This window comes from Gopherus flavomarginatus, chromosome 5 (genome assembly GCF_025201925.1).
Source record: "Gopherus flavomarginatus isolate rGopFla2 chromosome 5, rGopFla2.mat.asm, whole genome shotgun sequence".
Lineage (NCBI taxonomy): Eukaryota > Metazoa > Chordata > Testudines > Testudinidae > Gopherus > Gopherus flavomarginatus.
The window spans coordinates 23107951-23128456 of record NC_066621.1 but is presented as its reverse complement, the minus strand read 5'-3'; the positions used below and the strand labels follow the sequence as shown (position 1 = coordinate 23128456).

The following is a 20506-nucleotide window of genomic DNA, read 5'->3' as shown; positions in this document are numbered from 1 at the left end:
TGCAGCACGGCTCTGGGACAGACTCTTCACCATGCAGCCAGTGAAGCTTTGTCTAGATGGCAGCAGTCTGTCCTAGTGCAGTTACGTGAGCGTGGTTGCACTGGAGCCATTGCTCACTGCACTGGTGCACCAGACCCTAGTCTTATATTAGCATAGGGGGCTGCCCTGGGGACACAACCACCCCAAAGCACGTTTTTCTACAGCAGACAGGCTCCTGTGTCCTCATCCCTGCATGGGGACTTCCACCTAGAGGGCAGGTCACTCCTACACTCATCCCGTGGGGTGGTTTTGGGGAGGTGGACCATGGCCCCTGTAGGAAGTATGTGCACGTTACTGATTCAGTCATCTGGCATGAGCCGCCAAACAGATGGCAAAATGGAGCCATTTTCAGGCCTGACTGCCGCCCTGGATTCAGGCCGGCAGCTTGTTGTTCTGTATTAGGTGTACAGTAATACGGTAGTGCCTAGGAGTCCCTGTCGTGGCCCTAGACCACATTGTGCTAGGTGCTGTACAGACACAGAACCAAAAGGTAATCTGCCCTAAAGAGCTCACAGGCCCCCCCCAGGCCGTGACCAGCCCACAAGTCCCCTCTACGCAGTAACCCTAATGGAGTGAGAGGCCCTGAGAATGATGAGGTCATCACGGTGCATTGGAGGCTGCCTTACTCATGGCACTGCTGGAGGTGAGGGGATGTGGAGGTGGGAGTGCCGTCCCAAAGAGAGCAAGTCCCTGCTGCTGGATCTGGACGGTGAAGTCTCCTGGCACAAGGCTGTGAGGAGCCAGCCTCCTTTTACTCCTGGGGCCTTGTGTTAGCCCTGGGCCAGGGCACCCGGCTGCTTCTCGTCTTCGCAGACAAGGAACAAGCTCAGTTTTGGGTTTAGTCTTTGAGTCCCTCGGTGGAAAGTGAAAGCAGCTCGGTGGGGGAAGTGGGAGCCAGAGACTGCAGGAGCTGCCCTGAGTCAGGGGAAGGAGGGAGTTTTGAGGAGAGGCCTTGGGGGTCCCCCCCCCCAAACATACCCGGTATAACTTTCCCATGGAGAAGTGGTTGGTTCGGTGAGTCAGTAGTCACCGCACAGAGAGATTCAGGGCCGGCTTTGGGTGAAGATTAGCTTGAGGTCATCCAAGGTCCTCTGGTGCTTTTATGTTGTGATCCCTGTAACACAGGGGCCTTCCAAGGCGAGGGTTGCCACAGAAATGAGGAGACAAATCCTTAGAACATGGGCACTGCCAGGCCGGATGGGAGCTGGAATCTGGTACCCAGTCTCCTGTCTCTGACAGCAGCCAATACCAGCTGCTTCAGAGCCAGGAGTAAGAACCGCTCAGCAGACAGAGGTGGAACAACCTGCCCCCAGGTCTTATCCCTAATAGCTAGGGGTTGGCTTAAGCCCTGCAGCAGGAGGTTTAATATCAGGGCTGTGGATCTGTCCTGACTACATGATTACCCATCCTTCAAGAGGTGTGTGTTGTGTCTGTGGCTGGTGCTCAAACCTAATTACCTAGGTGTTTGCTCACAATCCAGGCTAATGCTCCCTTAATTGCCTTTTGCATGCAGACCTGCCTCCGTTGCAATCTAATTACTGTAAATTGGGGGTGCTGCTCTGTGCATGGCTGGCGTGGATTCAGTGCTGCCTAGCTACTCATTGCCAGAGGGAATAGCTGCCCAGGGCATCCCAGCATGCCCACCGCGTGGGTGAAGATTGCATACCAGGCATGCAGTGGGGCGGGGTCACATAGGGACACGAGAGCTGAAATCTATTCCCGGTCCTGTGGCTGACTGTGGGACACTGAGCAAGACTTTTCTTGGTGCCTCAGTTTCCCTGAGATGGGAGCTTTGTAAAGTGCTTTGAGAGCCTAAGGTGCTGTATGGGTCAGAAGGGGTGGGCTAGTGGTTAGAGGCACTGGACTGGGACTCGGGAGCCCTGGGGTCAACTCCTGGTTCTCTTGGGCAAGTGACTTAACCTCTGTGTGCCTTAGTTTCCCCTCAGTACAATAAGGATAACTGCAGTGCCTGGCCTCACAGGGGTAAATACGGTAAAGGTTGTGAGGCGTCAGATACTGTGGTAAGGGGGGCCAGAGAAGTACCCAGATGGCTAACCCAGTGCTTAGTGTCTGGTGTGCATGAGGGGGGCTGGTTTATGGACGAGCAGAGTCACCCCGGCTCCGATGGGCCATGGGGCAGCCGCTTGGGGTCACATGCCTATGCATGGATTTTGGTGACTGGCTCTAAGTGCCCTCAGCTGGCTGTTCCTCGGGGAGGTACCAGCTGCCAGGATCATGGGAAGGCATGCGCAGCCCCAGAAAACGGGCCAGGACTGTTAATTGCTGCTGGCATCTCCAGGGCTGGCTGGGGCACGGTGGGGTATTCCCCTGCCCACCCCTGGCTGTGAGAAGGATTACAAGGACGCCTCACCCCTCTCTAGCTGCTGGAGAAGTGAAACCACCTCCCCTCCTTCTGCATGACCTGGGAAACCTCCGCTGAAGCGTGCCAGAGACACTGTGAAACCACCAGGCACCTGGGAATTACCTGGCCTCAGCGGAGTGTCTTGAAGGGGTGCGGGGGTGATCTGTGCTAATAGAGAGTTGCTCTGTATTTGGAGAACAAAGGAATCTCGTTGCCAGCCAGCCAACTGCCTGCCTGGCCCTGCAAGTGGCACAGGCCGTGGGGTAATTAGCCTCCACCATGGAGGCAGTGGTCCCTCAGCAGGAGGCTGAATGCTTGCTGTCCTTCCATTATAGAAACTAGAAATGGCCCCTTCTGGTCCATCCCCTTGGCCAATGCGGCACTGCCTCCCCAGCCTCTCTCGTGGGAGCTGGCTCATCTCTCTGGGCCCTTCTTCGGGTGCCCCGCCCCTGGGGTCCCACCCTGTTCTCCGAGTGCAGGGATCCAGTCCCCACTCCCAGTCAGTGCAGCCACATGGGCCACCGTGGTGCCTGGAGTGTCCTCTATTTATCTAGATTTGTCAAGGGCAGAACCAGCTTCCCTGGCTGCAGCGCCTCCATGCAGACCCACGGGGCGTGGGGCGTGTTCCTGGACCAATGGCAAACCCAGGTCCTCAGCCAATGTTCCCTCTAATTTTTGACAGGCTGTGTGTGCAAAAAATTTCTTCTATGCAAATTGTTGTGCTTCTGTACAAATGTGCATGCGGTGTTTTGCTGTGTGCGTGGGGTTTAGGATCTGTGTTCGCGCACACAGCTTAGAGGAAACAGTGTCCTCAGCCCCTCTGCCCAAGCTGCCAACATGGCATGGTGGGGTTTGCAATGGAGATGGGGGTCCCCTTGTAACTTGGCTGAGAACCCACCAACTCGCGGCACACAGACCATTGTGCTGACGCGTCACGGGAAAGGCTTTTATTTGATCACTGACCTAGGCTGGAACTGAGCCGGCATCTGTAGCATTCTGATGGTTAGCACCCTCCGGCCTTCAGCCACTCTGCATTGCTGCCCAACCTTTGGGAGGCACAGACTGACTCTTCCCCCTCTCCCCTCCCCCCAGCAAGCTCCCGGTTCCTCCTCCCGTCTCTGAGGTCTAGATCCTCAAAGATGCTTTGGCTCCTAACTCAAGCAGAGCTCTGGGCGGGAATAGCAGGAGGCTGCAGGTCAGGATGGAGCGGGGGAGCCCCAGGCTGGGATAACGGATTGGGGTCGGCAGCATGGGACTATGTAATGTGGGTGGACATCCGCAGGAGGCCTAGACTGAGAGCGTGATGCTCTCTATGGCCTGAGCTGGCCGTGAACGGGCATCTCTGCTGCATTGTCCTGTTTGTATCCAGATGCACCCCAGTGCCGGGAGGGGCTGGAGCTGAGGCACAGGGGCCTTCCCCACATCCCATCACCAATTCTTGCCCTTTCCATTATCCCCGGCTAGACTCCTTCAATCAGCCTGCGGGGGCCTCGCTGACCTACTCAGCCACTGACCTGAAAGGAGGCTGTGCTCATCCGGGCCTGTCTGTGGCAGGGAAGCCCTGTGGGCGTACGGCTCCCCACCCCCGTCACGGGCCGGATGGGCCTTTGGGAGAAATGGCAGCTGCCGCCCCAGTCCGGAATGGCCCTTACTCACTCCAGCTGAGGGCTGATTGACAGCCTGGGAGATGGGCTTTTCCACATGGTCTGCTGAGCCTGCTGCCTCCTTCCCAGCTACCCTGGCAAGCAGCCCATTGCTCCGGAGGGAGTTCTGCCGGGCAGGGACCTAGCAGCCGCGCTGGGACAGTCCCTTGCTGTTGGGGTACCTGTGAGCCACACACCTGCCATACCCCTGCTGCTGCCCTGGCACAGCAGGACGGCGAGGTCTGGAGGCCCAAGCTTGCATAGGCGCCAGCTGGGAGGAGGAGGGTTGGACAGCCCGGAGGTAAGAGGATGAGGGGCCGGGGGGCATCTGTCTCCTGTGACCCAGGTCCACTTGGGGCTACTCTCCCAAGAGCTCAGCTCAGCTCCCCTTTGGACACCATACGTCCATGTGCACGAATCCTCTGGGCCACAGGAGCCGTGCAGAAGGCGCCTGTGCCCTGGGCCTCAAGCTTCAGCCGGTGATTTCAGTGGGGGATTTTGGGATATAGTGGGGCTGGCATGCTGGGAAGGGGGATCTCTGGCTGGGGGTGGGGAAGATAGGGGATGCACCAGCACGTGGTGTGTGTGCGCATTCCCTGTGTGGATGCATGGTGTGTTTGTAAGGTCCGTGTGTGTGTGCGTTCCCTTGATGTGTGTGCATTCCTTGGGTGAAGTCCTGGCCTCACTGAGCTCTGTGACAAAGCCCTTTCCTCTCACTGTGTTGGGAGGGGAAGGTTTCTTGCTGATGTTAAAATTAGTAAAACTCCAGTGGGTGGAAAAGGGGTGTGTGGGAGAGACTAAAAATGCCTGCACTCAAATCGGATGTGCAGCATGTCTAAGGGTCCTGGGCTGGGATTGAGCTGGGGGAGCAAAGGCCACTAAGCTGGGAGTGGGGATGGGGAGACCAGGCGGTCAGAGGGGCTGGAACCGTGTGTGTGGGGGGGGGAGGAGGGGGGGCCTGAGAGCATTGAACCAAACTATAAACCCTGCATACGATGGGATCCACTTCAAGCCAGGAATGGCAGCAGCGCCCCTACTTCCAGCACCTATGTAGGCGATGGGATGGGAGGGGTGCTGGCCTGTCCCAGTCCCGCCCCCTCTCTGCAAAGCCCTCCAGCTCCCTTACAAATAAGCCTGGAAGCAAATTCTCCAGTGGCTCCCATATCAGCTCAGCCTGGGCAGAAGGAAAGAGCTTAGCCATGGGCGGCGGTAGGCCGGGGGGTTACGTCTGCTGAATGTCCAGTTGCTGGGTTTGGCGGTGAAGTTTTTGCTTTATTATGGCCCGTGCAGGTTCCGGGTTGGCTGAGGAGGCACATACAGTACAGTACCACCTCTTCAGCCACCCCGGAACCTGTGTGGGTGGAGCAGACCCAGCCCGGAGGGGACTGTCCCTGGGGATCCTGCCCTTGCAGACCCCATGTGGCTAGCCCTTCCTGGGGTGAGCAGGGCTGGGGAGCTCCCTGGGACTGCTGGCAGCAGGGCAGGGCTGCAGGACCAAACCGACGCTCTGCTGCTGCTGGATGGCAGAGCCAAGGGCGGAGGGAGTTTCCCCCTTGGCGTGTAAGGAATGCAAGCAGCGGGGTGCAGCCACTAGGGGGCGATCACTGTCAGGCTGATCGGAGGGACATGCCAGTCCCAGCTGGGGGAAAGGTCTACTCCCAGGAGGGGATGCAGGGTCGGTGACTGTGTGCATAGGGGGCTCCCAGGGGAGGGATGAGGCAACGGGGTCATTTCAGGGGGGTAGTGGGCCTGGATCGCACCTATCCCCCACTTCACCCAGCTCAGGCATGTGCCAACCCCCGATGAGCAGGCCCTGGATTCAAATTGCCCAGAGCTGGGAGTGTTCAGACCTAGGGGGTTGGTTCAGCTTGTTATGGAGACGGGAGCTGCTTGCCAACCTTGACTCTGGATCTGGTCCCAAAGGTCCCCAGGGCCAGGCAGGAGTGAGGGGGAGAGTAGGTGATTCCAGTCAGTCTCTGAAAACTATCCATCGCATCTGTATCTGTCACGGGTCAGAGCAGCCTTGCCCTCCCTTCCGTCCTCAGCTGCTGCCCCAGCAGGGCGGGCTCTCTGGGAATGATTCAATCTAGTGTTCTCCCTTTGGCCACTGGAGGGAGACAGCATGGTCTGATGGGCTGGGTACCACGACTCCTGGGTCCTTTTCCTAACCACTGTGTGATCATGGGCACAGATAGATGGGATCCCCCTTGTGGCACGCCCAGCTAGCAGGGGGCTTTCTCCCAGACAATGCTTTGGGATCCTGGCAGTGGGGCTGGGTTATTGTGGGGTCCCTGCCATTTGGGTGAGGGGTGGCGCTGTGATAGGTGAGCTCAGTGCTCTGCATATTGGGCCAGGGAGCACCTCAGACATGCTGGAGTGCTGGAGTTGAACCGGAATCACTGCTGGAACCAGGAATCTGTCCCCTCTGTAAAGTGAATCCCCTCCAACCATGCCTGATCCTGAGGTCTTCAGACCTAGACCCGCTGAACAGAGGGTAGTGGGGCTGAATTGGAGTTCACCACACAGAGGTGCTGGGGCAGGGGGCTGGAGTCGGTTTGAAATGTAAAAACTGCTCTAGAAATCCCAGCGGCGTCCATGTTGTATCCTTCCCCTGGGGCGGTGGTTAAAGACAAACCTGTGCTGGGCGACCTGCTTCAAGGTGCAGTGTCTCTTAGCTACCTGCTGTCAGTGGAGTGACTCCAGATCTAGCAGCTCTGTATCTACTAATCTATCTGGATCAGTGGCTGCTAGAAGTGAGCTCAGGCCCCACAATGGGGAGTGGTTTGCCACATTTGGGCCCTGCGGGGTTTGGGAATGCGGGGTTTGCTTCCAGCCCATCTTCAGTCCCTGATAAAGATAAAAGGGTCACGTCTCCCTCAGCCAGTGGAGTGGTCAGTGTAGTATGGGGTTAGTTAGGTTAAAGAGTAAATAGAATCCATATTCTCCCTTGGACCGCTAGAGAACTGGCTGCTATCCTCTGCTCTGGGCTGTGTTAATGTGGCTGGGGCCCCAGAGCACTGATCCAAGTGGGATCATCGGTGCTTGTACAATCTGGGCACAACAGGGACCCAGTCTCTGCCCTGACAGTCCTCCAGGACACTCAGGCTCTGGAAGATCATAGGAACACCAGGCACAAGCAAACTGATCACTAGGACTACCCCAAACACACCCATCCTGGGGCTTTTCTCACTGGCTGCCGCCTGAATAGCTATGTGCAATGTGCTTCTTAGTGGCTGAATGAGCAGCTGTCTGCCTCCGACCCTGTCCATGCTGGGGGACCCTGCTGGCGCCCTCTAATGGGTCAGCAAGGGGACTGAGGAGCCCCCCCCCGCCCGTTCTCGCACTGAAGACTGTGAACGTCTCGCTAGTGACTCGAACGGGGGCAGGATCAGGCCCCTAGTGAGCACACCAGAGCTCACGGCTAGCTCCCATGGTGGGGCTGGCCCTATGGCTAGGAGGGATTGGCACGGTCCCTCCCTCTGGGAAGGCTAGCCAGTGGTTTGGACCACGATACGGGATCCTGTTTGAATAGGATCAAACCATGTTCGGCTGACAGGCAGCCTTGGGTAGTTCGGCCCCTTCTGCATGGGTCTGATCAGACGTGACTAGCATGGCCCCCTGCCGTGTCACCGCCGCTGGCCCGAGCCCCAGGTCTTTGTGTCCCATGATCTCACGGATGATTTTAAAAACTGGGCTTAAGCATGCTTCAAACTGGGCTGGAGCCAGTCTAGTCGTGCTACCCACCCAGTCCCTGTGGATGCTCCAGCTGGGTTTTAAGCATGTCACAATAGCGGAGATGAAGCCTTTGGAGGAACATCCCACCCCCTCCTGTTCTTCCCAAAATCCCAGCCCACAGCCTGTACGGGAAAGAGCAGCTCTCCAGCCCCCCACAGCTGTATGCCATGCAGGAGGATGTGTTATTGGCTGCTCTTCCCAAGGCTGGCTGCGTAACACTTCCCCGCCCGGGGAATCAGCCGGCCAGGCTGCTTTCAGTGAATTCGTTTGCTCTTCTCGGAGCTTCTTCCCCGCTTCTTCATACGAGGGATGGGTCCGAGCTGCAGAATCCGGATCCCAGTTGTGAGCGCCCTCAGGTTCGGGGCTGTGTGGATCGGGGTTCCCATGGAGGCTGTGGCAGGTGGTGCTGGCACAGAAAACCCTTTGGATGGCAGGGGGGATGGCTGTTTTTTCTCTGGGAGCCCTGAGGGGTAGGAGCTGCAGCCTTGTTCTCCTCCTGTAACACACAGCGTTTGCAGCTGCACTCAATGGGGGTATCTCTCTCTCTCTCTCTCTCTCTCCTCTGCTCCAGCTGGGATGAGAGCAGCTCCATCAGCAGCGGCCTCAGCGATGCCTCTGACAACCTCAGCTCAGAAGAGTTCAACGCCAGCTCCTCCCTCAACTCCCTCCCGTCCAGCCCCACGGCTTCCCGGCGGAACTCAGCCATAGCGGTACGTGCTGGCCACCCCACAGAGCTCGGGACGGGTCCACGCCCTTTGTGCCCATTCAGCACTGGCGAAAGGGGCGGGGCGGGCAGACCTGGAGAGGGGCGTCCCGCGTCCCAGTGAGAGCGCCAGTGGGAGGAGGATGCGCCGGTGACATGGGCATCTGGTGGCTAAGCCCGCGACCCGCCATCTCCCCACACATGGGGCAGCGGCGGGCAAGGACTTTGTCTCTGCCGATCAGGGCCAGCCCAGCTGACGCCAGTTAGCATAGCTCCATTGACTTCAGCCGGGCTGCCCCGACTTGCCCGCAGAGAGGCTGGCCCCAGAGCCTGCTCTGGGTTATAGAGGAGTCTAGGCCATCAGAGTGGGGGACTGTCCCATTTCCCCCGCAGTAACGCTGCATCTAAAGAGCTAGTCTCCAGCCCTGGTACAGGCGCAGAATGAGCCTTTGCAGCAATGGCACTGCTGGGACAAGTCAGGATCCTGGGGTCTCTTCCTGGCTCCAGCACTGACCCTGCATGGCCTTGGGCATGCTGCAGAGAGGGAAACTGAGGCACTGGATGGGGCAGCGACACCCAGCGGGTTAGTAGTGGAGCTGGGAAGAGACCCAGGACCCTGGCCCCTTGCACTGTCCTCAAGGGGGATCTAGAGGGGAATGCCCCGCGTTCTCCTCCTGAAGCAGCAGCGTCTCCTGAGTGGGCAGCAGGTGGGGTTGGTGGAGCGCGGCCCCCCTCACCTCTCTGTCCCCACCCCGCGCAGCTGCGCACGGACTCGGAGAAGCGCTCGTTGGCCGAGAGCGGGCTGAGCTGGTACAGCGAGGCGGAGGAGAAGGGCCCAAAGAAGCTGGACTACGACAGCGGCAGCCTCAAGATGGAGCACGGCGCCTCCAAGTGGCGGCGGGAGTGGGCCGAGAGCTGTGACGAGGCCCCTGCCAAGGGCGGGGAGCTGAAGAAGCCTGTCAGCCTGGGCCCGCCAGGGTCCCTGAAGAAGGGCAAGACGCCCCCCGTGGCAGTGACCTCGCCCATCACCCACACGGCCCAGAGCACCCTCAAAGTGGCAGGTGAGGCTGCAGTGGGGGGGAGGGCGTTGGGTGCTCCCACCCTCCCACACCTTCACAGGGTGCGACCCCTCCAGCCTCAGGAGTGTGATGTGCCGAGGACGGGCCCCGTCTGTGGAATCAGGGCGCCCCCTAGTGGCTGGCACAGGGATCACGCCAGCCAGCTGCTCCCTTAGCTCCCGGGCAGGGGTTCGATCCCATGGCTGGCTGAAGTGGCTGCGTGCTCAGGATTCAGCCTGGAGATCGGCTGGAAACCTCCCAAGGAAGGCTATGAGAGGGGAGTGCTGCGCCCTATTGGAGAACACGCTAGGGGGTCTGGGGGAGAGCATGTGGTGGGTACAATCCACTGAGGGCTTGCCCAGGCCACTGGGCAATGTGGGCAGCTGGTGACCTCAGGCTCATGCTGCACCCCACTGGCGCCGTCCCTGAGAGTTACTGCAGCACGGATGCAGAGCTCCTACATCACTCTGATTCCCCAGGGGCGTGAGAGGTGTCACATCACGTCCTGCTGTGACAGCAGCCATCAGAGAGCCCGTCAGTCCCATCATCCCAGGGGCTGTGCTGGACTGTTCTCCGCAGTGTATTCACCCTCCCGTAGGCTCGGCCTGTCCCAGGGTTGCCAGCTGTGCCTCCGGTTGGCAAGAACCACATAACGGAGCATGGCACTTGCTGGGTCTTTAGCAAAAGTTGAGTGTAAATCTTTGACATGATCCGGTGGTTGTGACCCCTACCAAGCAGCACCCTTCCACTCTGGGGGATTTGGTGCCCTTCAAGTTTGGTTTGGTTCAGCTTTGAAATGAGGCTGTTTTTTTTGCCTGGAAACTATGCCCAGATTTCCGTGTTGAACAGCATAGTCATCTGCTCCAGTGCCACCTAGTGGAGAGGGCACTGGACTGAGACTCAGGAGAGCTCAGTTCCATTCCCAACTGTGTTGCTGGGTGAGTCACTTCCCCCTCTGTGCCTCAGTTTCCCCATCTGACCAGTAGGGATGATGATCCTGGCCTCCTTGGTAAAGCACTTTGGCATCTATGGCTGCGAAGTGCTACATAAGAACCAGGGCTTGTTAAATACTCTAATCACACCAGCTCCTTGGGAACTGGCTCTTTCAAAGTAGGTGAAAGCAAAGCTGTTTGCAGAACAGAAGTTCCCTGGATGGGGTGAAGTTCGTTGTGCCAGGGGAGTCCAATCCCAGAAGGGCCAGCGGGCTGGGGTACGCTCCTCTATTGCTTGTGACCTTCTCCATCTCGCTCCGCTCCCCCCAGGCAAACCTGAAGCTAAAGCCACTGACAAGAGCAAACTGTCTGTGAAGAACGCAGGCCTGCAGCGCTCTTCCTCTGATGCTGGCCGGGATCGGATTGGGGATGCCAAGAAACCTCCCTCGGGGCTCGCCCGGCCCTCTACCTCCGGCTCCTTTGGCTACAAGAAGCCACCTCCCGCCACCGGCACGGCTACGGTGATGCAGGCGGGTGGCTCAGCCACGCTCGGCAAGATCCAGAAGAGCTCCGGCATCCCTGTCAAGCCTGTCAGTGGGAGGAAAACCAGCCTGGATGTCTCCAATGCCGGGGAGCCTGGTTTTTTGGCCCCCGGGGCTCGCTCCAACATCCAGTACCGGAGCCTGCCGCGACCGGCCAAATCCAGCTCCATGAGCGTGACAGGTGGGCGTGGCGGGAACCGGCCTGTGAGCAGCAGCATCGACCCCAGCCTCCTAAGCACCAAGCAAGGGGGCATCTCGGTGTCACGGCTCAAGGAGCCCTCCAAGATCAGCACGAGCCGGAGCACGCCAGCCCCAGTGAACCAGACGGACCGTGAGAAGGAGAAAGCCAAAGCCAAGGCCGTGGCCCTGGACTCTGAGTGCATCTCGCTGAAGAGCATTGGCTCCCCCGAAAGCACCCCCAAGGCCCAAGCCAGCCACTCGCCTGCTGCCAAAGTGGCCGAGCTGCCCCCAACGCCGCTCAGGTAGGAGCCAGGGAAGCCTCCCAGCACCAGCCCCACTACCACAGGCAGCCGCCCCCCAGCCTGAGCCAGGGCTCCTCCCCTGGGCTTGCCATGAGGGCTGGCCAGAAATTGGGTTTTCAACTAAGAAATCAAACAACCAAGCCCCCAAATATTTCAATATTTGCCGCAGTGTCTCTTGGAAGTTGCAGTTCAGTTACCTCCTATCCCCATTCTTCCATATGGGCTAGGCTCCTCAGCTGGACTCCATCTCCCATAATGCATCACCGCTAGGGTCTCTTAGGATGCGTGTCTTCCCTCTCCCAAGAGCTGAGACTGGGATGCATCATGGGATATGTAGTCCAACTAGGAAGTCGGGCAGATCAAGGAGAATGGGACTATGAGGCAGTTGAACTACATCTCCCATGAGGCATTGTGGTGGTCTTTCCCAGTGAAATATTCTTGGTTTTCAGCTAAGAGTTGTCAGTTTTCAAAGGGGCGGGGAGGACTTTCTCACCAGTTCAGCACAACCACCCTGCTCTTTCCGTATGTGTACACGAGAGAGGGGCCTGACAGGGTCAGATCCCTGGGCTTGGCCAGCTGGCACTGATTTCATAGTGTTTGGGGTAGTTTGCTTTTTTTGTTGATACCAGCTGCCTGTTCCTAACCAGCAACCCTAGAGTAACACACCAGCACATGCAGCTTGGTGCCGGTGAGTAGCACTGCACTAACACACTGAAGAGGGGAGCCCAGCCAACAGGAACAAACCACTAGGTGCATATGGTATAAAGAAGGGAGTTCGCTGTGGCTAAGAAAGCCGCTCCCCAGGGAGTTCTTCCAAACTCTGGTTGGGGACCCCAGAGCAACAGTCTCTGTATAGAAAATCCCCAAGGCGCTGCCTTCTCCTGCCATGGAGGGAAGCTTATTATCCAGAGGGGCATGTGTGACTGTCGAGCAGCCTTGGGGTTTTGTACAGTTGCCCATCACTCTGGCATCTGGATGTAGACCTCAGTCAGGGAGAGCACAGAGGGGCTACAGGGGGGTGATATGTGAAACTAGAGAAATCGCTAGAATTAGGGTCTCCATCAGACTGTTCAAGTGCTCCCCCCCCCTTTTTTTTTTTAAAAACCCTCTCCCCAAAAGTGGATCAGGCATCAGCAGTAGGGCTGGGCCCCATACGCTGCGAGTGCAGGATGTGAGCCCGGCTGGGCTGGGCCGGGCCCCACCGCGCTCTCCCCTGGCGGGCCGGGCCCTGCCGCACTTTCAGGCTGCTGGTTGAACAGCCGAGCTTCCTCCCCTCTCTGGGCTTAGCCTCAGGCCCGTCGTCTCCGCTGCTCCTCCCCATCCTGGTTCTGTGTTCCCACAGGGCGCCCGCCAAGAGCTACGTGAAACCCCCTTCCCTGGCCAACTTGGACAAGGTCAACTCCAACAGCCTGGACCTGCCCTCCTCCAGTGACCTGCCCCAGCCCCACGCCAGCAAGCGGCAGGACCTGCACCCGGCAGCCGGGCACCTCACGCCCTGCTTTGCTCCCAGCCCGGCCCCCATCCTCAACATCAATTCAGCCAGCTTCTCCCAGGGCCTGGAGCTCATGAGCGGCTTCAGTGTCCCCAAGGAGGGCAGGATGTACCCCAAGCTCTCGGGCCTGCACCGCAGCATGGAGTCCCTGCAGATGCCAATCAGCCTGCCCAGTGCCTTTTCCGGGAGCAGCGCCACCACCCCTACCCCTGCTGCCACCCCTCCCGTCAGCACAGAGGAGGAGACCAGCGAGCAGGGCTGGACTGGCAGCCCCAGAGCTGCACATCTGGACAGGTGCCGCTGGAGGAGGGGGAGGGTGGGTGGAAGCAGGGCCATCTAGATGTGCTGGAGCTCAGCTATCGGAGTTGGGGGGCTTCCAGAGCCTCCCTGCTTTGCTATGGGGGGGCACAGAACCCCAACCTCCACCACGCTCCCATGGGGAGGGCTGCCTGACCTCGTGGGGCACCCAGCAGCCCTAGGGGTGGACAGCTTTGTGAGGCACAAGCCTTGGGCCGGAATCCCCGCCATGCCCTGGAAACGCCGGCTCCGGGCCCACCCACCCCTTCTATACCCGCTCCCAGTGAAGCCAGCAGACTGGACCCACGACCAAGCTGGCACAGCCCCCAGCTGGGCATTGCCCCTAGCCTGCCCCTGGCGAGTGCCCTCCCTCTTCCAGCCCACGGAGCCAACCATGACTCGTGTTTCTCTTCCTCCCCAGCACCAACCGCGACCGGAACACACTGCCCAAGAAGGGCCTGAGGTAAAACCTCAATGCCTGTGTGGCCCCTCACGGTCACTCAGGGACCTCTCAGCTGCAGGGAGTGGAGTACTAGTCCTCCGTTAGTGCTGGGACCTGAGGCTCCGAGAGGCTAAGGGACTTGCCCAAGGTCGCTGTGGCAGAGCAAGGAACTCACCCCCAGTTTGCTAGGCTAGTGCTCTAACCACTGGGCCATCTTCCCTGCCCCTCGCCCTCTTGTCCCAAAAGCGCGGCTCTGCTGCCCAGGACACCGCAGGTCACTCACAGCAAGGGCAGAATATCGTCCCCGGAGCAGCGGGAGACCAGCCTGTCATTGATGCCAGAAATCCACTGTCGTGTCGAGTCCACGCCCCCTAGCCTGACTTCCCAGTGCTGCAGCTGGCATCTCGGCCTCCCTGTGCTGTCCTGGGCAGCGGGAAATGCCTCAGGGCTGAGGGGGACATCTTGGCAAGAGACAGGTTTGCTACACCAGAGCTGAGCCCAGCCCTCCACCTCCTTGTTGCGCCCGATGCTCTGGAGACAGGCCAAGCTTTCCCCCTCGCCATTGGCTTCATCAGATCCTTGCAGAGGAAGAGGCGGACCAAGCCCCTAGAACTGCCCCCACAGTGTCCCAGTGGGTGCAAGGATCTGCCATGTGGCTTTTCTCTGAGCTGTTTGGCGACAGTCGTGGCCATTCCAAAGCCCTTTGGCCACTCAACCCTGGCTGGGAAAAATGGACTAGCAGGGACCCCCGGCAGCGTCGCCTTGCTGATCTCTCCCTTGGCCCTGGCAGGTACCAGCTCCAGTCCCAAGAGGAGACCAAGGAGAGGCGCCACTCCCACACGATCGGCGGGCTCCCAGAATCGGACGACCCATCAGAGCTGCCCTCGCCTCCCGCCCTCTCCGTGTCCTTGGCCGGGAAAAGCCCACTCACGAATATTGGTCAGTTTCCCATGGCTGGGTCAGAGCCAAATCCCCGGCGGGTGTAAACCAGCGCAGCACCATTGAAAGCAGCATCCCGGGAGCTCTGCCGGCTTACGCCAGCTGAGGAGCTGGCCCCTGGTGTCTCTGCAGCACCCAAGGATCACAGCAAGACCTGTGTGCTCCAGAGGTTGGCGCTGGCTTGTTGTCGGGGCCGGAGGGCCTTGACCATAGAAACCAGAGGCAGAGAAGCCCCATGAAGTCCCTAACCCACTCCCGGGCCCTCTGCCCAGCCTCTGGCGCCTGCCCTCTGCTTTCTCTCTGGGCAGCCTCCTCACAAAGGGCCGTGCTCTGACATAGCCCAGCTGTGGGTGGGTGAGTGGGGGCTCCCAGTGAAAGCGCCCTCTATGAAAGTGAGTGGGAGGCAAACTGTCGGTAGGAGAGTCCCTCATGGGTGTGGGGCACACTTCTCTCGCTTGTGCCAGAGGAACTGGCGTCAGTGGAATTTTCCTGATTTACACCAGCGTGAAGGTTCAGGCCCAGTGGGGTTACTCCTGGTTGAAACCGAAGTGAGTGAGCGGGGGATTGGGCCCAGTGTTACTCCTGTTTTACACCAGTTACTGCGGGGAGGGATCGAGGCCAAGTGGGGTTACTCCTGATGGACACCGGCTTTGGGCATGAACTCGCTGTTCCCAGGATTCACCACTGGGGAGAGCGTGTGGGCCAGCCTCAAGCAGGTATCCCTCACCTAGCTGTACTGGCTTCGCTCGAGTCTCCCCATCCTGCCCAAGCTGAGGCTCTGGTCCCGAGCGTGACCATGTGTGGCATCCTCCCCCACCCTTCCACGTCCCTGACTCCTCAGGGCTCCAGCCCCTCCCCACCCCACGCTCCCTGCTGCTCTGCTCCCCTGGGCCAGGCGCATTTCTGACCCTGCCTCTTCTCTTCTCCCTCCCCTGCCTTCTCCGTGCAGTGAGTCCCACCTCTGCAACCACTCCGCGGATCACCCGTTCCAACAGCATCCCCACCCACGACTCCGCCTTCGAGCTCTACAGCACCTCCCAGATGGGCAGCACCCTCTCCCTGGCAGACAGACCCAAGGGCATGATCCGCTCGGGCTCCTTCCGGGACCCCGCGGATGACGGTGAGACACTCGTGCTCCTACCGGAGCGATGGGCTCTTCCTTCCCATTACCCAGGGGTAGCATGGATCCACGGTCCCCTGCCCACCCCTCCGTGCCTCGGGCTTCCCTTTTGGTACCTGTAGGTGGCAGCGGTAGCGCTCGCGATCCCGAGCACCGAAGCATTTCCCACTGCTGTGGGGGAGACAAGAAAGGGTTAATCCTGCTGGCGAGCGAGTGGGGAATCCTGTCGGTCTCAAGGCAGCAGGATGGGTCAAACCAGCCTGCCCTACTGAGTGTGAGAGCAGTGGCTGGGTCCACTGGCTCTGTCTGCTCCCTGCGCCAGAGTGCAGGCTCCATGACTCCTCTGGGGGAAGGAACCTGCACAGGCCTATTGGAGGAGAGCGGGGTTGAGCTCAGAGATGCCTGTGGAGGTGTCAGGGGCTGCTTGTGCAAAGCTGGGCTGGGAACCTGGCTCTGGGCTCGCAAGTCCCTGAGCGTAGATGAGCAGATGGACACGGGGGCTCCAGGTACCCACCTGGAATGTTGTGATGGGTTTGGCAGCCGAATGGGTGCTGGGAATGGGTTGGCTCTAGGGCCAGGAAGGGAGGATTTGGGCAGCTGGGGATGCAGATCCTCATGGGCTCAGCCTGGAGGGAGACGGAGCCATCATGGGCAAAGCGCAGGGCTGGGAGTCAGACTGTTCCTGGCTGTGCCTCGCCATGTTACCTGGGGCAAGGCCCCCCATTCCCCACACCCTGGTGTCTCAGTTTCCCCAGCTGTATAATGGGGATGGTGATGCTGACCCGGCTTTTCCCAGGGATGAGGAGGGGCTGGGGGTGGTCAGGCTCTGCTCAGTGGTGTCCCTACAGCATTGTGAGCTCCTTGGCCAGGTGGTGCCCCATGGCAGGGGTGATTTGCCAGGGCAGGCTGCCCAGCTGAATGTGGCCCCTGCCTGTAACCTCTGCAGTACCCCTCCTGCCCCTGCCTCCCCATTCATCCCCTGCTGTGATGCCCCACAGACCCCTCTGGGAAAGCCAGTACTCTCCCCTCCCCCCTGCACTCTGAGCCAGGGCACGGTGGAGGACTCCGTGACTCAGGCAGGTTTGTTCTATTGCAGTTCACGGATCAGTGCTGTCCCTGGCCTCCAGCGCCTCCTCCACCTACTCCTCAGTAAGAACTGCTCCCACGGTCTCCCCGCCTGCGCTGGGATGCTCCTGTTACCTGCACGGCTGGGGGGTGGGGGATGGGCCAGGCCACGCCCATGGGGCCTTGCAGGGGTGGCTGCAGCCAGCTGCTGTCTGGATGGCTTTGCGGGAGGAGCCCCAAGGTGTCTTGGGGCAGGGTTCAGTTCCGTGCATGGCTCTGCCCCCGATCTCGCCTGCGCCTCACTTCCCCCCTCTATCCTAACGCTGGCCTCTGTCTGTCTCTCCTTCCTGCTACGCTGTGCTCTGCCAGGCGGAGGAGAGGATGCAATCCGAGGTACAGTGAGACCCCACTTCTCCACCCGCCCTGACGGCTCGCTCCCGGCCCCTGGGGGCGGGAGCGGCCCACTTCTCCCTGACCCTTCCCCCTTTGCCTTCTCTCCACTCCAGCAAATCCGCAAGCTGCGCCGGGAGCTGGAGTCATCCCAGGAGAAGGTGGCGACCCTGACGTCTCAGCTGTCAGCCAACGTGAGTCCAGCCACAGCTCCGGGCCAGGCCTAGTGCTCGTCTGGAGTGAGGGGCATCATCAGAGGTCTCTGGACCCACTAAAATGCCAACTGTGCTAATATCTTAAAGATGGGGGGAGAAATGGTGGGGCATTGCCCTGGGGACAAGGCAGGGGTCAGGCGCACCCTGCCCCAGCAAGCAGATGACCCTGCCAGGAGCAAGGAGGGGAAGGCTCAACCCATGGCGGACGTGAGGGGCAGAGCTGGTACCGAAGGGCAGGCAGGACAGAGATGCAGAGGCCAGTGCCCAGCACAGGCGCTCCAGCCTGTGCAGCTCTCCCTGGGACAGGAGCTGGTCACGGAGGCGGAGGAGATGGGTCAGAGTAGCAGCTGCTGCAGCTGGCAGTGAAGTGTCTTCAGGGGTGTCTGAGGCCAGTGTGTCCCCTGTGCCCGGCACCCTCAACTGGCAGGTTGCAGGAAGATGCCCGTTTTGACAGCACCCACTGCTCTTCGTTGTGGGGTGGGGTCACCTCCCCACTGAGATCATCCCTCCGCATGGCTGCTCTCTATGTTGCGCAAGGCCCTTGGCATGCCGGGGAAGCCTGCTGCTGTGCGGGGGCAGAGTGGGCCTGGGAGATGGCTTGGTGCGTCCCAGCGGGAGAAACTGTACACACCATGTGGCGTGGCATGGAGCACGGCTGCTCTGGTCTGTGGTGTCGGCACCACCGGCTCCAGGACCAGAGGGGTCGGAGCGGCAGGACCCAGAGTGGGCACTGAGCTGGGAACCCTCCCAGCCACTGTTAGCCCTAGGGGATCCCTCCTGCAAGGACCACACTCTTCCCTCCTGCCTGCTTCTACCCCTGGCCCCATCCCTCCTCACCCTAGACTCCAGGTGTCCATCCCCACCTCTGGCACCTTCCCTCTGACTTCCACCCCTCCCTTCTTGGGAGACAGCCTCTTCCCCAGGGGCGAGAGATTAGGGCTCTTCCCTGCCCTTGTTCCGAGAGACCTTGGCTATAGTACAGACTGGACTGTGAGCCCAATGCGGGGCTGCTGGGCTTGCGAGCCTGGGTCCCTCCGGGACAGAGCGGGCAATAAAGCAGCGTGCTGGGAGATGAGGGGCGAATGTTGCATGCTCGCCTCCCCCACACCGGGCACTTGCCACGCAGCGCCTGCCGGTCCGGCTCCCCACCGTGCTCTCTGTTCCCCAGCTGAGTGTGACGCCCTCTCCCGCTGCCTTTCAGGCTAACCTGGTGGCGGCCTTCGAGCAGAGCCTGGTGAACATGACGTCCCGTCTGCGCCAGCTGGCAGAGACCGCGGAAGAGAAGGTGGGTGCTGGGCAGGGAGAGTTGGGTACTGGGGCACTGGGGTCTCTGTGCCAGGGAGGAGTTCTAACCCCCCTCCCCCCACGGGGGTCTCCTATTCGCTGGCAGTGGGCTCAGCGCAGCTCCCTGCGAGTCCCCTCAGAGACAAAGGGGTGCCTGACCTGCGGGCAGGCCAGCCCCTCTGTCCAGCACCACCAGTGCCCTAGCCAGCCCACTGGGTGATGGGGAAACCTCTCCATGGAGAAGGAGCAGAGCCTGCTGCATCCTCGCAGGAAGCTGGCTGTGCTGCAGGCTGGAGACGCACCTACCCCCACAGGTAGCGCCTTCGCTTGTCTCTGCTGGGCCTGACCTCTCCTGTGTCCCTGGGTCTGTGCTGGCTGGTGCTGTGGGCTGCCCTGGAGTGGCTGGGGTCATTCCTGGACAGCGATGTCCGGCCCTGGGGCACAAGCCAGACCTTCCTTTTCTTTTGGGCATCCCTGGAGGACTCTTGACTATTAACCCTGGAGGCTGGTGGCCTGCTGTGCCCAGCACCCGGCATGCGTCCTGGCTGAGGGGAGAGGCGCTTGCTGTGGGCGCGGGTTAGCGATGTCCCTGGCACCTCCACCCAGCCAGGGACTACAGGGTATCTTCCCTGTGCTTCTGCCAGGACACGGAGCTGCTGGACCTGCGGGAGACCATCGATTTCTTGAAGAAGAAGAACTCGGAGGCCCAAGCTGTGATCCAAGGAGCTCTGAACGGGACCGACATCACACCCAAAGGTGAGCCAGGCTCTGGCAGTGCTGCCATCCCTGCTTCTTGCTGCTGTGGGGCCAGCGCCAGGCCTGTGATCTAGACCCCTGGGTTGTGTGCTTGTCAAGGCAGAGGATCCAGATCCTCGCCAGGATGGGGAGGAAAGGGGGATGATGGAGTTCTGCTCATTCACAGGAGCTGGGAGGATTAAAACACCCCCCAGTGCAATGTCTTGCATTCTCTGCCAGGAGAGATGGAGTGTCCTCTACCGCCCCAGCAAAGACCATCCTGCATCAGCCTCTCCCGTCTCTCAGCAGCACATGTCTGATCCGTGTCACTCTCACCGGGTCCTTGTGTATTTGCTGCAATATGTATGAGCATCTCTTTCAAGTCCAGGCAGGAGAGTCTGGAATCTCACTGAAACAGAATAACATTGGCCGCTGATGAGAGAGAACCCTGCATGGTCTGTCAGCATGTCCCAACGGGAGCAAGCTGCTGCTGTGCGCGGCCTGTGCCGTTCCACTAAGAGCGGCTTGTTAATTACAATCAGCCATTCCCAGGGCACTGGGGCGCAGATCCTCAAAGGTCTCAAACACTGAGTTCCCATTGATTTCAGTGGGAGTTTGGCACCGAAGCACCTTTGGAAATCTCACTGTGGTGCTGAGCATTTGGAAATCTGGGTCTAATTCTTACAGTCTGTGCAAACCCAGCCTGCACAGAGCCCTGTCACAGAATTCAGCAGAGAACCCAGCCCCTCTGCTGCAGGACTGTGGGAATCCCAGCTTTCATTCCACACGTTTGTTTCTAGCTTTCCTGGTGCTTTGAAAGCCTGATCCAAATGTAACTGATGCAGAGACGTCTGCCTGAGTCTGCAGAGAGCCTGAACCAATAGCTGAGAGTTGTGTACTACCCTTATTTGCCACTATGGGGTTCTGATCCTTGCCCCCAAAATTAGCAGGGTGCTCTAGGAGGACAAAGAACCGTTATAAGATGGTGGCAAAATGTCTTAAAGCTCCCATAAGCACAGATTTCTTGGAGA

At 59.7% G+C, this 20506-nt stretch overlaps 2 protein-coding genes across 13 annotated transcripts in view; one reads left to right on the top strand and one right to left on the bottom strand.

Annotated features, from left to right (window-relative positions):
• PPP1R12B (protein phosphatase 1 regulatory subunit 12B) overlaps positions 1-20506 on the bottom strand; it is a 602395-nt gene that overhangs the window by 150480 nt on the left and 431409 nt on the right. The window lies entirely within an intron of this gene.
• Positions 1-20506, top strand: part of NAV1 (neuron navigator 1) — a 285045-nt gene that overhangs the window by 245357 nt on the left and 19182 nt on the right. For 8 of the 10 annotated variants that reach the window (XM_050956066.1, XM_050956060.1, XM_050956065.1 and 5 more), the window contains 12 exons: positions 8351-8489; positions 9243-9543; positions 10803-11496; positions 12839-13282; positions 13707-13748; positions 14518-14666; positions 15616-15786; positions 16883-16935; positions 17221-17244; positions 17358-17435; positions 18658-18741; positions 19385-19496. In XM_050956066.1, coding sequence (XP_050812023.1) covers positions 8351-8489; positions 9243-9543; positions 10803-11496; positions 12839-13282; positions 13707-13748; positions 14518-14666; positions 15616-15786; positions 16883-16935; positions 17221-17244; positions 17358-17435; positions 18658-18741; positions 19385-19496 — 2291 coding nt within the window. The remainder of the gene's footprint in view (positions 1-8350; positions 8490-9242; positions 9544-10802; positions 11497-12838; positions 13283-13706; positions 13749-14517; positions 14667-15615; positions 15787-16882; positions 16936-17220; positions 17245-17357; positions 17436-18657; positions 18742-19384; positions 19497-20506) is intronic. The other 2 variants (XM_050956064.1, XM_050956063.1) reach the window with 2 other exon arrangements.